The 19,997-nt window shown below is 41.5% G+C and overlaps 1 protein-coding gene across 1 annotated transcript in view; it reads left to right on the top strand.

Moving 5' to 3' along the window:
- The first annotated feature begins 241 nt into the window (after window positions 1–241).
- ube2ql1 (ubiquitin-conjugating enzyme E2Q family-like 1) overlaps window positions 242–19,997 on the top strand; it is a 32,659-nt gene continuing 12,903 nt past the window's right edge. The window contains exons 1-2 of the mRNA XM_061882543.1: window positions 242–444; window positions 645–1,556. Of these exons, the coding sequence (XP_061738527.1) occupies window positions 837–1,556 (720 nt within the window). The 5' untranslated portion in view covers window positions 242–444; window positions 645–836. The remainder of the gene's footprint in view (window positions 445–644; window positions 1,557–19,997) is intronic.

Here is a 19,997-nt window from a genome sequence, read left to right on the forward strand (position 1 = left end):
TTTTTTTAATGAAATCATTACACCTATTTTGTCATATCTCTTTTTGCAGGTTGTTACTCACGCGGCACCTTAGCTTATTGAATTCGATCATTTATCCGTGCTTTTTTTTTTTTTTTTTTTTTTTTTTTTTTTTTTTTTTTAGTGGCGTGGCGTCTTTTTGTTACGTTGCAGAAACCAAACGTCACGTCACCCCTATGCGAAGACCTTTACTTTGAAAGAGCCGCGGCGGTCGGTGCAGGAGCGGCTCAGCCTTTAAGTGCGGCTGCTTGACGTCCTCCCCCCCGCATTAGTGCTCGGGCTGCTGCAGCTGCGTGCGCACACACAGGCTCTCTGCAGCTCAGGTCGGCGGTGGATCTCCTGGATCTATTGGATTTGGTCCTTTTTTTTTTCCATGCGCAAGAGGATCGCCTTTCGGGTGAAAACGCGCCGGATTGGACGCATTAGGTACGTATTGCATGATTGGCACCAGGTAGGGTGCAGATAATGACCTCCTCTTTATGACACGAGTCGATGATGTCATGATATTGATGGATTTGTCCACGTTTTATAGCGCTTTTGTGACAACAACCGAGCTGGTTTGTCTTGTAATGTTGTTGTTTTTTCTGCTTTTTTTTTTTTCTTTTTTTTTTTTTCCTGGCGTGCAGTGACGATGCGCTGAGGAGAAAAAGCGCGCAGCGTCGTGGGCTGTGATCATCCCTGAGAGCCGCAGTGAAGGCGACGAATCAGCATCAGGGAGACCCGTTTGGAAAGGGGGGGAATCTCGACCCTCCGCGGGGGGCGATAGGTGGAGAGAGAGAAGAAAAAAAAAAAGGAGAGAGAGAGAAGACATCTAAATTATGGCCACCTTACTGCGGAAGATCGGTCTGATCCGCCTGCACGACCGAGACACGGAGGACCCCAAGCATCACCAAGGCTCCTTGAAGGGCAGCAAAGGGAGCCAGAAGAGCAACAAACACTGCCAGACGGCCAACGAGAGCAACATCCTCAGCACCCCGGAGATCAAAGCCAGGAAGCTGGACCAGAACGTCAAGGACAAGGAGAAGGCCAGCAAGGATGCGAGCAAGGAGAAGCAGCAGCATCAGCATCAGACGGGAGGAGGAGGAGGAGGAGGAGGAGGCGGGAATAAAAGCACCGGAGCCTCCTCCATCCCCGCGCCGGCGCCGCACCGGCAACACTGCACCCAAGTGCGGACGCGGCGGCTGATGAAGGAGCTGCAGGAGATCCGCCGGCTGGGGGACCACTTCATCACCGTGGAGCTGGTGGAGGACAACCTGTACGACTGGAACGTCAAGCTGCACCAGGTGGACAAGGACTCGGCTCTGTGGCAGGACATGAAGGAGACCAGCACCGAGTTCATCCTGCTCAACGTCACCTTCCCCGACAACTTCCCCTTCTCGCCGCCCTTCATGCGCGTGCTGACGCCGCGCCTGGAGAACGGCTACGTGCTGGACGGCGGCGCCATCTGCATGGAGCTGCTGACCCCCCGCGGATGGTCCAGCGCCTACACGGTGGAGGCGGTCATGAGGCAGTTCGCCGCCAGCCTCGTAAAAGGACAGGTGAGGAGGGGAGGGGAGGGGGCGGGGCTTATTGCAATCACCACCCTCACCTGTGCCTAATTTACGCACACACCATTTTAATTTCATGCATTTTTTGTACTGGAAAATTGTCATTAAAGGCCTACTGAAATGAGGTTTTCTTATTCAAACGGGGATAGCAGGTCCATTCTATGTGTCATACGTGATCATTTCGCGGTATTGCTATATTTTTGCTAAAAGGATTTAGTAGAGAACATCGACGATAAAGTTCGCAACTTTTGGTCGCTAATAAAAAAGCCTTGCCTTCACCGGAAGTAGCGGACGATGTGCGCGTGACGTCACGGGTTGTAGGGCTCCTCACGTTGTTTACAATCGTAGCCAGCAGCAGCTAGAGCTATTCGGACCGAGAAAGCAAAAATTTCCCCCTTATTTTGAGCGAGGATGAAAGATTCGTGGATGAGGAAATTTCGAGTGAAGGACTAGGAAAACAAAAAGAAAAGGAGATTGCAGTGGGAGCGATTCAGATGTTTTTAGACACCATCCATCCATCCATTTCCTACCGCTTATTCCCTTTTGGGGTCGCGCCTATCTCAGCTACAATCGGGCGGAAGGCGGGGTACACCCTGAACAAGTCGCCACCTCATCGCAGGGCCAACACAGATAGACAGACAACATTCACGCTCACATTCACACACTAGGGACCATTTAGTGTTGCCAATCAACCTATCCCCAGGTGCATGTCTTTGGAAGTGGGAGGAAGCCGGAGTACCCGGAGGGAACCCACACGTTCACAGGGAGAACATGCAAACTCCACACAGAAAGCAAAAATTTCCCCCTTATTTTGAGCGAGGATGAAAGATTCGTGGATGAGGAAATTTAGAGTGAAGGACTAGGAAAACAAAAAGAAAAGGAGATTGCAGTGGGAGCGATTCAGATGTTTTTAGACACCATCCATCCATGTTCTACCGCTTATTCCCTTTTGGGGTCGCGCCTATCTCAGCTACAATCGGGCAGAAGGCGGGGTACACCCTGAACAAGTCGCCACCTCAGCGCAGGGCCAACACAGATAGACAACATTCACGCTCACATTCACACACTAGGGACCATTTAGTGTTGCCAATCAACCTATCCCCAGGTGCATGTCTTTGGAAGTGGGAGGAAGCCGGAGTACCCGGAGGGAACCCACATGTTCACAGGGAGAACATGCAAACTCCACACAGAAAGCAAAAATTTCCCCCTTATTTTGAGCGAGGATGAAAGATTCGTGGATGAGGAAATTTAGAGTGAAGGACTAGGAAAACAAAAAGAAAAGGAGATTGCAGTGGGAGCGATTCAGATGTTTTTAGACACCATCCATCCATCCATTTGCTACCGCTTATTCCCTTTTGGGGTCACGCCTGTCTCAGGTACAATCGGGCGGAAGGCGGGGTACACCCTGAACAAGTCGCCACCTCATCGCAGGGCCAACACAGACAGACAACATTCACGCTCACATTCACACACTAGGGCCAATTTAGTGTTGCCAATCAACCTATCCCCAGGTGCATGTCTTTGGAAGTGGGAGGAAGCCGGAGTACCCGGAGGGAACCAACGCGTTCACAGGGAGAACATGCAAACTCCACACAGAAAGCAAAAATTTCCCCCTTATTTTGAGCGAGGATGAAAGATTCGTGGATGAGGAAATTTAGAGTGAAGGACTAGGAAAACAAAAAGAAAAGGAGATTGCAGTGGGAGCGATTCAGATGTTTTTAGACACCATCCATCCATCCATCCATTTTCTACCGCTTATTCCCTTTTGGGGTCGCGCCTATCTCAGCTACAATCGGGCGGAAGGCGGGGTACACCCTGAACAAGTCGCCACCTCATCGCGGGGCCAACACAGATAGACAGACAACATTCACACACTAGGGCCAATTTAGTGTTGCCAATCAACCTATCTCCAGGTGCATGTCTTTGGAAGTGGGAGGAAGCCGGAGTACCCGTAGGGAACCCACGCGTTCACAGGGAGAACATGCAAACTCCACACAGAAAGATCCCGAGCCTGGATTTAAACCCAGGACTGCAGGACCTTCGTATTGTGAGGCAGGCGCACTAACCCCTCTTCCACCGTGTAGGATAATACTGGAAAATCCCTTACATACTTGTGTTGCTAGTGTTGTAGTGAGATTAAATACTACCTGAAAGTCGGAGGGGTGTGGCCACGGGTGTGTCGACGCCAGAGTCTCTGAGGGAAGTCACGGTAGCTGCATCAGGGCGGAAGCTCCGCTGATGTCTCCGGTAAGAGGCGACTTATTACCACAATTTTCTCACCGAAAACTGCCTGGTGACACGTAGTCGGGATCCATGTTCGCTTGACCGCTCTGATCCATAGTAAAGCTTCATCTTCGGGAATTTTAAACAAGGAAACACCGGCTGTGTTTTTGTGGCTACAGGCTAAAAGCTTCCCACCTACAGCTTTCTTCTTTGACGTCTTCATTATTCATTGAAGAAATTGCAAAAGATTCAGCAACACAGATGTCCAGAATACTGTGTAATTATGCGATTTAAAGCAGACTACTTATAGCTTGGATCGGGCCGGAAAATAATGTCCGCTACAACCAGTGACGTCATCATACCGCGACGTTTTCAACACGACACTTGGCGGGAAATTTAAAATTGCAATTTAGTAAACTAAAGCGGCCGTATTGTCATGTGTTGCAATGTTAATATTTCATCATTGATATATAAACTATCAGACTGTGTGGTCGCTAGTAGTGGCTTTCAGTAGGCCTTTAACCTTCGTCTTGCGTTAAGGTCAGCACCGACCCGTTTTAGTTTTTAAATGCATAAAAGAACCACATAAATTATTATTATTTTTTTTTTGCATCAAGGCTTTTTGACTTTGTCAGAAACCTCTACTGCAGGGGTGTCCAAAGTGCGGCCCAGGGGCCATTTGCGGCCCGCGGGTAATTTTTTAACGGCCCTAAGCACATTCTAAAAATACGATTAAAAAACAGAAAAAGTGGTATAAAAGAGCAAACAGGTGAAATATGACAAGAAAATGTTGCAATGTTTGCTCATAGCTCGGTTGGTAGAGCAGCTGTGCCAGCAACTTGAGGGTTCCAGGTTCAATTCCCGCTTCCGTCCTCCTAGTCCCTGCCGTTGTGTCCTTGGGCAAGACACTTTACCCACCTGCTCCCAGTGCCACCCACACTGGTTTAAATGTAACTTAGATATTGGGTTTCACTATGTAAAGGGCTTTGAGTCACTAAAGAAAAGCGCTATATAAATATAATTCACTTCACTAAAAACAAAAAGTTATTTTATTTTGAAAAAAGATAATTATTTAAAATCAATGTCACATTAAATATTCCACTTTTAGATATTTTTGGGGGGTAAAATGTTGCATATTTTGTGTTTGCCATATAAAAAACTAAGTTGTTTTTTTTTCCTACTGAAGGGCCTAATAAGAACAAACCAAAAACATAAACAACAATAAAAGTTATAATTGACAGATGGATCTGAAGTTGATCTCAAGATGATTGTGTTTAAAATAAACAGTGGAAAAAAAACAAGTTTTTTATTTTTAATAAGTAGGACTCTTTTGGCTCCCCAATAATTTTAGTACGATTTTGTGTGTGTGTGTGTGTGTGTGTCATTGCTAAAAAAAAATAATAACAAATTGAAATCAATGGTGTTATGTGTTGACATTTTTAAGGCTCCAATTATTCTATAATCTCAAATATTCCACTTTTAAAATTTTATTGGAGGAAACTATTGTGAAGTGTGAAGCGACCGGAATGAGAATCAGCACCTCCAAGTCCGAGTCCATGGTTCTCGCCCGGAAAAGGGTGGAATGCCGTCTCCGGGTTGGGGAGGAGACCCTGCCCCAAGTGGAGGAGTTCAAGTACCTAGGAGTCTTGTTCACGAGTGAGGGAAGAGTGGATCGTGAGATCGACAGGCGGATCGGTGCGGCGTCTTCAGTAATGCGGACGTTGTACCGATCCGTTGGGGTGAAGAAGGAGCTGAGCCGGAAGGCAAAGCTCTCAATTTACCGGTCGATCTACGTTCCCATCTTCACCTATGGTCAGGATGCCACCCGATCGCCTCCCTAGGGAGGTGTTTATGGCACGTCCAACCGGCAGGAGGCCATGGGGAAGACCCAGGACACGTTGGGAAGACTATGTCTCCCGGCTGGCCTGGGAACGCCTCGGGATCCCCCGGGAAGAGCTAGACGAAGTGGCTGGGGAAAGGGGAGTCTGGGTTTCCCTGCCTAGGCTGTTGCCCCCGCGACCCGACCTCAGATAAGCGGAAGAAGATGGATGGATGGATGAAACTATTGCATATTTTGTGTTTTTTTCCATAACAAATTATGGTTTTCTTTGACAAAAGTGGCATAGAACTTAAATCTTTAAAAATGTTATATTGATAAATTGACCTAATGTTGATATAGAGATTTAAACCTTGAATAACAATAATACAAAAATAATGACACATTTTAAATATTTTTTGGGCCAAAATCTTGCGGGGTCCCTGGAATCAAGCCTGAGTGGAGGCCTAAATGTATATTTTTACACATATATTGTATTGTTTTTTTAAATAAAAAAAATATCAAAATGGCCCCTGCTTGCATAGATTTTTCAGTGTGCGGCCTTTAGTGGAAAAAGTTTGGACACCCCTGCTCTATTTCAACAAAACAAAACTTTATTTTTTTTCCACTAAATTATAAAATGCTCTGGTAGAAATTATGACCTTGGTGTTGTTAGGGTCGGTTTCGACCCAGTTATAAAAATAAGATTATGAAACAATAATTGGAGCCAAAACTGAACACTGACAGCCAGCTTCTCTCCCAATCATGTGAGCTTTAGGGGATTCTCATTTTACCTTGTTATCCAGTATAAAAACAAACATAAACATCATGTGAGGTCAATTCAGTATAAAATTATTGAAATGAAAAAATAAACACATTTATTTAAGAGATGTGTTCTAATACCCCTCAATGATAGTCAGGTAACACAACAACCTTTTATTTATTTATACGATTCTCTTGAGGTTCATTTTACCATTTTTTAAATTGAAATCGAGGGGTATACTAACAAAAAAAAGGACCAATGGCCCACCCCAAAAATATTAAAACTAATATTTTCATGGATAAGGAAGTTTAACGAGGTAACCAAGAGATAAGAAACAAATTGGATGATAGATAATAGTTTTAAGTGTATTTTACAGCTGATTTAAGACATGGGTCAAACCTGACCTGTTAACAGAAGAGATGATCACAGAAATCTAACACAAGAGGAAGGTTAATTTAGTACAAAAAAGCCTTAAGGTGCATGTGTTCCTGGAACTTTCGGCTTATAGTTGCACCCTGTCCAAAATAACTCTGATTAATCCCAAACAATGATAGCAGGTTAATCATGCATTTTATATTGAATTATTTTTAACTCAAACACATCACATTAAACTAGGGGGACAGGGGATGCAAAACAATAATAATAATATTAGATTTTATTTGTAAAAAAAAAAACACTTTACGTTGAGCAAACAACCTCAAAGTGCGACATTGTAAAAAAAAAAAATAGTAATAATAATAATCATATTTAAAAAATAATAAAAATAAATAAAATATAAAACTAGAAACAGCCCAATAGCTAGAACCAGCATGCATGTCTATAAAAAGGCTTTTTTAAAAAGATGGGTTTTTAAGCCTTTTTTAAAAGCATCCACAGTCTGTGGTGCCCTCAGGTGGTCAGGGAGCGTTCCACAGACTGGGAGCAGTGGGAGCAAAAAGCTTGGTCTCCCATAGTTCGTAGCTTTGTCCGTGGAGGTTGGAAGAGGTTAGCCTGTAAAACAATAACATATACCCCCATTATTTATTATTTACTTTTTAAATAATACCTCACTTATGTACATGCCGCTGGAATTTTAATGTTCCTAAAGGAACTCTCCTGAAGGAATCAATAAAGTCTATCTATTTATTATTAAAACATATATTTTTCTCCGAAAAAAAATTGCAATCATGTATTAATCACGCACACACCATTTTAATTTGATGCATGTTTTGTACTAAAATTAAATGATGCAAAATTGCTTAATTTAGTACAAATTTAACATCATTAAAACCTAAAGGTGCATGTGTTCCTGGCACTTCCGACTTATATTTGCACCTTTGCTCAAATGTACCATTTTTAAGGCTGTCAAAAATAACTCTTGATTAATCCCAAACAATGATTGCAGGTTAATCATGCATTTTATATTGAATTATTTTTAACTCAAAAACATCACATTAAACCAGGATGACAGGGGATGCAAAACAACAACAATAATAATAATAGATTTTATTTGTAAAAAATCAATTTACGTTGAGCAAACAACCTCAAAGTGCCACAGTGTAAACAAATAGTAATATTAATAATAATCATTATAAAAAGATAATACAAATAAATAACATATATAACTAGAAACAGCCCAATAGCTAAAACCAGCATGCATGTCTATAAAAAGGCTTTTTTTTTAAAGATAGGTTTTTAAGCCTTTTTTAAAAGCATCCATAGTCTGGGGTGCCCTCAGGTGGTCAGGGAGCGTTCCACAGACTGGTAGCAGAAAGCTTGGTCTCCCATAGTTCGTAGCTTTGTCCGTGGAGGTTGGAGGAGGTTAGCCTGTGAAACAATAACATATACCCCCATTATTTATTATTTACTTTTTAAATTATACCTCAACTATGTACATGCCGCTGGAATTGTAATTTTCCTAAAGGAACTCTCCTGAAGGAATCAATAAAGTCTATCTATTTATTATTAAAAAATATATTTTACTCCGAAAGGAAATTGCAATAATCATGTATTAATCACGCACACACCATCTTAATTTGATGCATGTTTTGTACTAAAATTAAATGATGGAAAATTGCTTAATTTAGTACAAATTTAACATCATTAAAACCTAAAGGTGCATGTGTTCCTGGCACTTCCGGCTTATATTTGCACCTTTGCTCAAATGTACCATTTTTAAGGCTGTCAAAAATAACTCTTGATTAATCCCAAACAATGATTGCAGGTTAATCATGCATTTTATATAGAATTATTTTTAACTCAAAAACATCACATTAAACCAGGATGACAGGGGATGCAAAACAACAACAATAATAATAATAGATTTTATTTGTAAAAAATCACTTTACGTTGAGCAAACAACCTCAAAGTGCCACAGTGTAAACAAATAGTAATATTAATAATAATCATTATAAAAAGATAATACAAATAAATAAAATATAAAACTAGAAACAGCCCAATAGCTAGAACCAGCATGCATGTCTATAAAAAGGCTTTTTTTTTAAAGATAGGTTTTTAAGCCTTTTTTAAAAGCATCCACAGTCTGTGGTGCCCTCAGATGGTCAGGGAGCGTTCCACAGACTGGTAGCAGAAAGCTTGGTCTCCCATAGTTCGTAGCTTTGTCCGTGGAGGTTGGAGGAGGTTAGCCTGTAAAACAATAACATATACCCCCATTATTTACTTTTTACTTTTTAAATAATACCTCAACTATGTACATGCCGCTGGAATTTTAATGTTCCTGAAGGAACTCTCCTGAAGGAATCAATAAAGTCTATCTATTTATTATTAAAAAATATATTTTACTCCGAAAGAAATTTGCAATAATCATGTATTAATCACGCACACACCATCTTAATTTAATGCATGTTTTGTACTAAAATTATATGATGGAAAATTGCTTGATTTAGTACAAATTCAACATCATTAACACCTAAAGGTGCATGTGTTCCTGGCACTTCTGGCTTATATTTGCAACTTTGCACAAATGTACCATTTTTAAGGCTGTCAAAAATAACCGATTAATTTATTCTTTTTAAGGCTGTCAAAAATAACTGATTAACCCCACTAAAAATATCGCATTAAACATGTGTAGTTGCAGGTTAATCATGCATTTTACATTTAATTATTTTTAACTCAAACACAACACATTAAACTAGGGGGACAAGGGATGCAAAACAATAATAATAATAATAATAATAATAGATTTTATTTGTAAAAAAGCACTTTACCTCAAAGTGCCACAGTGTAAACAAATAATAATAATAATAATAATAATAATCATTATAAAAATAAATAACATATACAACTAGAAACAGCCCAATAGCTAGAACCAGCATGCATGTCTATAAAAAGGCTTTTTTTGAAAGATGGGTTTTTAAGCTTTTTTTAAAAGCATCCACAGTCTGGGGTGCCCTCAGGTGGTCAGGGAGCGTTCCACAGACTGGTAGCAGAAAGCTTGGTCTCCCATAGTTCGTAGCTTTGTCCGTGGAGGTTGGAGGAGGTTAGCCTGTAAAACAATAACATATACCCCCATTATTTATGATTTACTTTTTACTTTTTAAATTATACCTCAACTATGTACACTACTGCTGGAATTTAATATTTCCTGAGGGAACTTTCCTGAAGGAATCAATAAAATACCATCTGTCTATTTTATTAAAACATATATTTTACTCTTAAAGAAAATTGCAACAATCATGTATACATCCATCCATCCATTTTCTACCGCTTGTCGCTTTTTGGGGTCGCGGGGGGTGCTGGGGCCTATCTCAACTGCATCCGGGCGGAAGGTGGTGCACACCCTGGACAATTCGCCACCTCATCGCAGGGCCAACACAGATAGACAGACAACATTCACACACTATGGCCAATATAGTGCTGCCAATCCACCTATCCCCAGGTGCATGTCTTTGGCGATTTGAGGAAGTCGGGGAACCCGGAGGGAACCCACGCAGTCACGGGGAGAACATGCAAAACTCCACACAGAAAGATCCCGAGCCCGGATTGAACCCAGGACTGCTCAGGACCTTCGTATTGTGAGGCACATGCACTAACCTCTCTACCACCATGCTGCCTAATCATGTATTAATCATGCATTTTATTTTTAAATTATTTTTTTTAAACTCGTGATTAATAAAAAAAATTGCACGTTTTATATTTATCATGAAAACAAAACCCCACTCTGAAACCTTTACAAATCGATCCCGGAGAAAATAAATGCTTACATAATTAATTTGGCTCTTAAGAAGCCCGAACAATATTCAATATTTGTTTCTGCCAATGCAAGTATACTGTGTGTCATTCTATTGGGTTCATATTTTTAAACAAAACTTAGTTAAAAAAGTTCAGTGTGTGTGTGTGTATATAAGGACTTTTTGAGCACATTCGACAATACTCTGGTAATTATGGTGAAATGTTCATATTGTTACATCCCCATATGTAAAGTAAGTCATTACTGTCAGTAATCACAATTAATCCAAATTTGAAAGTGTGATAAATCTGATTTAAAAAAAAATAACAATAATTTCACAGGAACAGTTCCTATCAGTGACGGAGCAGGAAGGGGCTAGGAATATTTTTGTGGTAAAATGTCATATGAAGTACCCTGTTTATGTTTTACATGGGCCCTACACACACATGGCGTGTTATGTTTTACATGGGCACTACATAATGGCCTGTTATGTTTTACATGGGCCCTACACACACATAGCGTGTTATGTTTTACATGGGCCCTACATAATGGAGTGTTATGTTTTACATAGGCCCTACACACATGGCATGGTATGTTTTACATGGGACCTGCACATACACGGCGTGTTATGTTTTAAATGGCCCCTACACTCATATGGCGTGTTATGTTTTACATGGGCCCTACATAATGGCGTGTTATATTTTACATGGGCCCTACACACACATGGTGTGTTGTGTTTTACATGGGCACTACATAATGGCCTGTTATGTTTTACATGGGCCCTACACACACATGGCGTGTTATGTTCTACATGGGCACTACATAATGGCCTGTTATATTTTACATGGGCCCTACACACACATGGTGTGTTGTGTTTTACATGGGCACTACATAATGGCCTGTTATGTTTTACATGGGCCCTACACACACATGGCGTGTTATGTTTTACATGGGCACTACATAATGGCCTGTTATGTTTTACATGGGCACTACATAATGGCGTGTTATGTTTTACATGGGCCCTACACACACATGGCGTGTTATGTTTTACATGGGCACTACATAATGGCCTGTTATGTTTTACATGGGCACTACATAATGGCACTACATAATGGCGTGTTATGTTTTACACAGGCCCTACACACATGGCATGGTATGTTTTACATGGGCCCTACATAATGGCGTGTTATGTTTAACATGGGCCCTACACACACATGGTGTGTTGTGTTTTACATGGGCACTACATAATGGCCTGTTATGTTTTACATGGGCCCTGCACACACATAGCGTGTTATGTTTTACATGGGCCCTACATAATGGCGTGTTATGTTTTACATGGGCCCTACATAATGGCGTGTTATGTTCTACATGGGCCCTACACACACGGCGTGTTATGTTTTACATGGGCCCTACACACACGGCGTGTTATGTTTTACATGGGCCCTACACACACGGCGTGTTATGTTTGACATGGGCCCTACACACACATGGCGTGTTATGTTTGACATGGGCCCTACACACGGTGTGTTATGTTTTACATGGGCACTACACTCATATGGCGTGTTATGTTTTACATGGGCCCTACATAATGGCGTGTTATGTTCTACATGGGCCCTACATAATGGCCTGTTATGTTTTACATGGGCCCTACACACACGGCGTGTTATGTTTGACATGGGCCCTACACACACATGGCGTGTTATGTTTTACATGGGCCCTACACACACATGGCGTGTTATGTTTTACATGGACACTACGTAATGGCATGTTATGTTTTACATGGGCCCTACACACACATGGCGTGTTATGTTTTACATGGGCCCTACATACAAGGCGTATTATGTTTAACATGGGCACTACATAATGGCCTGTTATGTTTTACATGGGCCCTACACACACGGCGTGTTATGCTTGACATGGGCCCTACACACACATGGCGTGTTATGTTTTACATGGGCCCTACACACACATGGCGTGTTATGTTTTACATGGGCCCTACACACACATGGCGTGTTATGTTTTACATGGGCCCTACACACACATGGCGTGTTATGTTTTACATGGGCCCTACATAATGGCCTGTTATGTTTTACATGGGCCCTTCACACACATAGCGTGTTATGTTTTACATGGGCCCTACATAATGGCCTGTTATGTTTAACATGGCCCTACACACACATGGCGTGTTATGTTTTACATGGGCACTACATAATGGACTGTTATGTTTTACATGGGCCCTACACACATGGCACGTTATGTTTTACATGGGCCCTACAAACACATGGTGTGTTATGCTTTACATGGGCCCTACATACATGGTGTGTTATGCTTTACATGGGCCCTACATAATGGCATGTTTTACATGGGCCCTACATGTATGGCGTGTTATGTTTGACATGGGCCCTACATACATGGCATGTTATGTTTTACATGGGCCCTACATGTATGGCGTGTTATGTTTTACATGGGCCCTACATACATGGCATGTTATGTTTTACATGGGCCCTACAAACACATGGCGTGTAATGTTTGACATGGGCCCTACATACATGGTGTGTTATGTTTTACATGGGCCCTACATAATGGCATGTTATGTTTTACATGGGCCCTACATGTATGGCGTGTTATGTTTTACATGGGCCCTACACACATGGCGTGTTATGTTTGACATGGGCCCTACATACATGGCATGTTATGTTTTACATGGGCCCTACATAATGGCATGTTATGTTTTACATGGGCACTACATAATGGCATGTTATGTTTTACATGGGCACTACATAATGGCATGTTATGTTTTACATGGGCACTACATAATGGCATGTTATGTTTTACATGGGCACTACATAATGGCATGTTATGTTTTACATGGGACCCACACACACTGCGTGTTGTTTAACATGAGACCTACACACACACCTGGTGTGTTATGTTTTACATGAACCTACACACATTGTGTGTTATGTTTAACATGGGACCTACACACACACACGGCATGTTATGTTTAACATTGGACCTACACACACACTTTGTGTGTTATGTTTTACGCGGGACCAACACACACACGGCATGTTATGTTTAACATGGGCCCTACACACACACACACACACACACACACACACACACACACACATGGCGTATTTTGTGTTCATGCATCCATCCCATCATGACACCCCAGCCCCTTTTTGCCATTTTTATTCGTCTTTGTTTCTTTACGGCAGCCATTTCACGCGACACTCCCTCCCCTCCTAATGCCACTCTGCAGTTTGTCTCTTTTATTGCCTGCCATCACTGAGATAACAGGAGAGCATGCAGTCCCTCAAACATTGGGGAGTAGTCGTGACAATTAGACCATGCAGCAGGGAGGCACTATTGTGGGCTATAATCGACTGGATTATGTAATCTGGTCAAATCCCGGCCTGCGATGGAAATGGATGCATCCTCGAATGCACTTGCAGGATCTCATCTGGATGAGAGGGAGAGGATTGCTTGTGTGCTTTTTAAAAATACTCACTTTCTGACGTCAGCACCAGGACTCTGTGACCCACTTATTGCAGATCTGTGCTGCACTAATGATGGTGTACCATCTTCCAATGGAAGCAGTATTGATTAGTACCAATGATGGTGCACTGTCTGGGATAGGCCCCTCCCACTTCCAAAAACATGCATCTGGGGATAGGCCCCTCCCACTTCCAAATACATGCACCTGGGGATAGGCCCCTCCCACTTCCAAAGACACGCACCTGGGGATAGGCCCCTCCCACTTCCAAAGACATGCACCTGGGGATAGGTTGATTGGCAACACTAAATGGTCCCTAGCGTGTGAATGTTGTCTGTCTATCTGTGTTGGCCCTGCGATGAGGTGGCGACTTGCCCAGGGTGTACTCCGCCTTCCGCCCGATTGTAGCCGAGAGAGGCACCAGTGCCCCCCATGACCCCAAAGTGAAAAAGCGGTAGAAAATGGATGGATATATTGTAGGGTTGCACAAAAAAATCAATTCACGTCTGAATTATGATTTATTTAATTTTATTCATCCTGATTCAAAATTGATTACATTTTCAAAAATATTTTCTTTTTCTTTTCAATAAGAATCAGTTTTTTAAAAATACATTTTCGGGCCATCTCCGTGCAACCAAAAGAAGCTTTTTGAACATGTTTTGAAAAAGTTTCTTTAGAAATATTTTACAAAATAATACAATGCAAGGATAAATTTGAATTGAAAATCGATTCTGAATCAAATCCTCCCCCCAGGAATTGGGTCCAATGTGCCCAAAGACTCACACCCCCCTAATATATTATCATTTATATATTTTATAAATGTATGAAGTTACTACTGCACCATTTTCTTTTTTTTTTTATGTTCTTGCGCACGACATAAATATACATGAGAGAGTACGGTAATAAAAGTGAAGAAATAACTAAAGGTCCCGACTTGGCAAGTATGCACCCGTGACTTCATTTCTGTGCATTCTAAAACCCACAAAACGTTGACTTTGGCTGAAGTCCCCATAAAAGGTGGACGGTGGTCTTTCTACTCATTCACATCTATGGCTGACAGACTCATTACTTTATTTAAAGGCCTACTGAAAGCCACTACTAGCGACCACGCAGTCTGATAGTTTATATATCAATGATGAAATATTAACATTGCAACACATGCCAATACGGCCTTTTTAGTTTACTAAATTGCAATTTTAAATTTCCCGCGGAAGTATCATGCTAAAACGTCAAGCATTGTAGAGGACATTTTGTTCCAGCACCGTTCACAGCTATAAGTCGTCTCTTTTAATCGCATAATTCCACAGTATTATGGAAATCTATGTTGCTGAAGCTTTTGCAATTTGTTCAATTAATAATGGAGACGTCAAAGAAGAAAGACGTAGGTGGGAAGCGGTGTATTGCGGCCGCTTTTAGCAACACAAACACAGCCGGTGTTTCATTGTTAACATTCCTGAAAACTTTACTATGGAACAGAGCGGTCAAGCGAACATGGTTCCCTACCACAGTTGTCCCCAACCTTTTTGTATCCGCGGACCGGTCAACGCTTAAAAATTTGTCCCGCGGCCCGGGGACGGGGGGCAGTTGGGGGAATCCTTTTTTTTTTTTTTTTTTTTTTTGCTTTGTCATGAAAAAGGGACGTTTTTGTCATGAAAAAGGGAGGTTTTTGTGGTTGGTGCACTAATTGTAAGTGTATATTGTGTTTTTTTATGATGATTTAATAAGAAAAAAACAAAACAAAATGTTTTTTATTTTTATTTATTTTTTTATAAAAATGTATAAAAAATTCTTCTGCGGCCCGGTAGCAATCGGGCCACGGCCCGGTGGTTGGGGACCACTGCCCTACCACATGTCAACCAGCAGGTTTCGGTGAGAAAATGGTGGTAATAAGTCGGCTCTTACCGTAGACATGAGCGGACAGCTTGCGTCGTTCCTCCTGCACCTGTCAAAGAGGCAGCTGCGGACTCTCTTGCCTCCTTCCACCGGCCGCCCCCGACCGTCAGATGCTTCCACCGTGGAAGAGGGAAAAAAAAAATATCAGCCTCGTCGAGAAACGTGGCTTCCCCCGGAGACACTGGCGGTCACCACACCCGTGGCCACACCACTCCGACTTTCAGGTTGTACAGGTACAACCATTTAATCTCACTAAAACACAATAAGCAGATAAGGGATTTTCCAGGATTATCCTAGTAAATTTGTCTAATAACATCTGAATTGCTCTGCCGTCTATTTTTTTTTTTTTCTGCTAGTCCTTCACTCTCACTTTCCTCATCCACGAATCTTTCATCCTCGCTCAAATTAATGGGGAAATTGTCGCTTTCTCGGTCCGAATCGCTTTCGCTGCTCGTGGCCATGATTGTAAACAATGTTCAGATGTGAGGAGCTCCACAACCCGTGACGTCACGCGCACATCGTCTGCTACTTCCGGTAAAGGCAAGGCTTTTTTATTAGTGACCAAAAGTTGCTAAATTTATCGTCGATGTTCTCTACTAAATCCTTTCAGCAAAAATATGGCAATATGGCGAAATGATGAAGTATGACACATAGAATGGACCTGCTATCCCCGTTTAAATAAGAAAATCTCATTTCAGTCGGCCTTTAGGTGGTTGATTATTTTAGTAATGGACTATAGATTAGTTTGATTATTTAACTAATCAGATAAAAAACACCTTAATGTGTACTTTAGGCAAATTGTTGAGATGAACAAATAATTTTCTGCTTGCCATAACCATCATGTTTCAAATAATAAACACACATAATAATGTACACATTGCAATTTAACTTTTGACACGCGTGCATGAATACAAATAAAAACCACACTGATCACGACCACACCAGCTCCCTCATGTGCGCGCTGTTGCAGGGTCCGTGCGGCAACAAAATCCGCAAATTTTAAGTTCCTAGTTGCCCATGTGGTCCTGATTTTGGTTTTGAAAAATGTTGTTACTTAAACAATATATCGAAGTAACAGAATACAACTTGTTTCAAAAAAAATTTGATCTGCAGATTTTGCGATTAAAAAAAAAAAGATAGAAAAGCAACTCAGTCGGAAGAATTATATTACTATAAAATTGACAAAACATGGCACTTTTGTTATTCTTAAGATAAGAATTAACTGTCCTTTTTACACTGCATTTCTGTAAGTGGAAAAAGGTTACCACTGTTATTTTTACCATGAAATTTTGGCAACAGAGCCGTCCATTTTTTCACCTTTTTAAAAATATTGACTTTTTTAAAAAAAATATTCATGTGTCAGCAATTCGTCTCCAGTATAGCTCGGTTGGTAGAGTGCCCGTGCCAGCAACTTGGGGGTTGCAGGTTCGATTCCCACTTCCGCCATCCTAGTCACTGCCGTTGTGTCCTTGGGCAAGACACTTTACCCACCTGCTCCCAGTGCCACCCACACTGGTTTAAATGTAACTTAGATATTGAGTTTCACTATGTAAAGCTCGTTGAGTCACTAGAGAAAAGCGCTATATAAAATATAATTTCGCAATTCGCAATACCATTTGTGTCAATCATAAATCAATGCAATCACAAGTCAATCATAAGGCTGGTGCAAACACAGATTTGAATATATCTGAAGAGATGTTTTGTTTTAGACCATTTGAAAATAACAAATATATAAAATATACTCACAAAAAAAACAACTAAAAGAAATACAAATGTTGTGCCATCAGTTGTGTCAAATACAATTAACGTGATTGCATCAATGTTGGAAGCCCTGGATGCTTTGATATATACCGTATTTCCTTGAATTGCCGCCAGGTATATAAGGGAATAAGCGGTAGGAAATGGATGGATGGATACATAGTATGCGCCTGCCTAGAATTACTGCCGGGTCAAACTCGTTTCGCAAAATAATTAGCATATGCCTAGAATTTCCACCGAGTCAAACTCGTCATGTCACGAGTGACACTTCACCTGTCATCATTTTCAAAATCGAGGAGGCTGATTTCAATCATTTGAAATCGCATAAAGGGAAGAAGATTAAGAGCTATTCAGTAGGATTTAAGGTCCAAGCTATTGAATATGCTAAAAAGAACAATAAGCAGCTATGTTTTATTAATATACCGTAGCTGCGTGTGTCAAATATGAGTCATTAAATGACTCCCGCCTCCTGGTGGTAGAGGGCGCTAGTGATCCTTCTTGCGACTACTCGGCTGCAGAAGAAGTGACAACAAGCAGCAAGAGTGTTTATTTTTTGCTCTCGCTTCCACTTTTAACATGAAGGATTACATATCTAAAATAAAACAGTTTTCTAAACTGGACTTTCAATCGAAGCAGTAGGTAATAAAGGAAGATCTCCATCGAGACAGAGAGACTTTTGAAAACTGAAGAAAGATAAGGAAGACTTCTATAAACAAGTTATCGATGCTTTTGATCAGAAGGAGCTGCATGGACTTCATTTATAAGTGGGACGGCGTGGCGAAGTTGGTAGAGTGACTGTGCTAGCAATCTGAGGGTTTTTGGTTCAATCCCCACCTTCTACCACCCTAGTCATGTCCGTTGTGTCCTTGCGGAAGACACTTCACCCTTGCTCCAGATGGGTACTGGTGAGCGCCTTGCATGGCAGCTCCCGCCATCAGTGTATGAATGTGGAAACACTGTCAAAGCGATTTGGGCTACTTAAAAAGGGGTGGAAAAGTGCTATACAAGTACAACCCATTTACCATCTACCATTTAAGTAAAGGTAAGACCATAAATGTGCTTTTCATGATGGTATCCTTAAAACACTCAAATTTATAAGCGCAGGCCTAAATTTACCGCATCCCTTTGGTAAGCGCCAGGGTGAGAAGAGGTTTTAAAATAATTAGCGCATGCTTGTGTTTACCGCATTCCTTTGGTGGGCGCCGGAATGAGAAGAGGTTTTAAAGTAATTAAAGGGGAACATTATCACCAAACCTATGTAAGTGTCAATATATACCATGATGGTGCAGAAAAAAGACCAACTATTTTTTTCAACCGTTTTCCGAACTCTAAATGGGTGAATTTTGGCGAATTAAACGCTTTTCTGTTTATCGCTCTGGAGGCGATGACGTCAGAATGTGACGTCGCCAAGGTAACACACCCACCATTTTCATTTTCAAACACATTACAAACACCGGGTCTCAGCTCTGTTATTTTCCGTTTTTTTGACTTTTTTTTTGGAACCTTGGAGACATCATGCCTCGTCGGTGTGTTGTCGGAGGGTGTAACAACACTAACAGGGAGGGATTCAAGTTGCACCACTGGCAAGAAATCTGCCGCCAGACCCCCATTGAATGTAGCAGAGTGTCTTCACATTTTACCGGCGATGCTAAGACAGACATGGCACAGAGATGTATGGATAACCTGCAGATGCATTTGCAACGATAAAGTCAACAAAATCACAAAGGTGAGTTTTGTTGACGTTGTTGACTTATGTGCTAATCAGACATATTTGGTCGCAGCATGACTGCCAGCTAATCGATGTTAACATGCTACGCCTATCGATGCTAACATGCTATTTACGCTAGCTGTATGTACATTTGAAAGTAGATACCCACATTTAATGCGAAACAAACACTTACCAATCGACGGATTTGAGTTGCTCCAGTGTCACAAAATGCGAAAGTCCTGATCGTTTGGTCTGCACATTTTACCGGCGATGCTAATAAGGTAGCTATGCTATGGGCCACTTCATTAGGTACACCCACGCTATGGCCGAATAGCATCAATAGCTTCAATGTCTTCTTCAATTTCGTTTTCGCTATCTCCCTCCACACTCCGACCATCTGTTTCAATACATGCGTAATCTGTTGAATCGCTTAAACCGCTGAAATCCGACTCTGAATCCGAGCTAATGTCGCTATATCTTGCTGTTGTAACCGCCATGTTGTTTGTATTGGCAGCGCTGTATGACGTCACAGGGAAATGGATAGTGGTTTCGAAGATAGCGAAAATAAGGCACTTTAAAGCTTTATTTAGGGATATTCCGGGAC

Source organism: Nerophis ophidion, linkage group LG21, assembly GCF_033978795.1.
Source record: "Nerophis ophidion isolate RoL-2023_Sa linkage group LG21, RoL_Noph_v1.0, whole genome shotgun sequence".
NCBI lineage: Eukaryota > Metazoa > Chordata > Actinopteri > Syngnathiformes > Syngnathidae > Nerophis > Nerophis ophidion.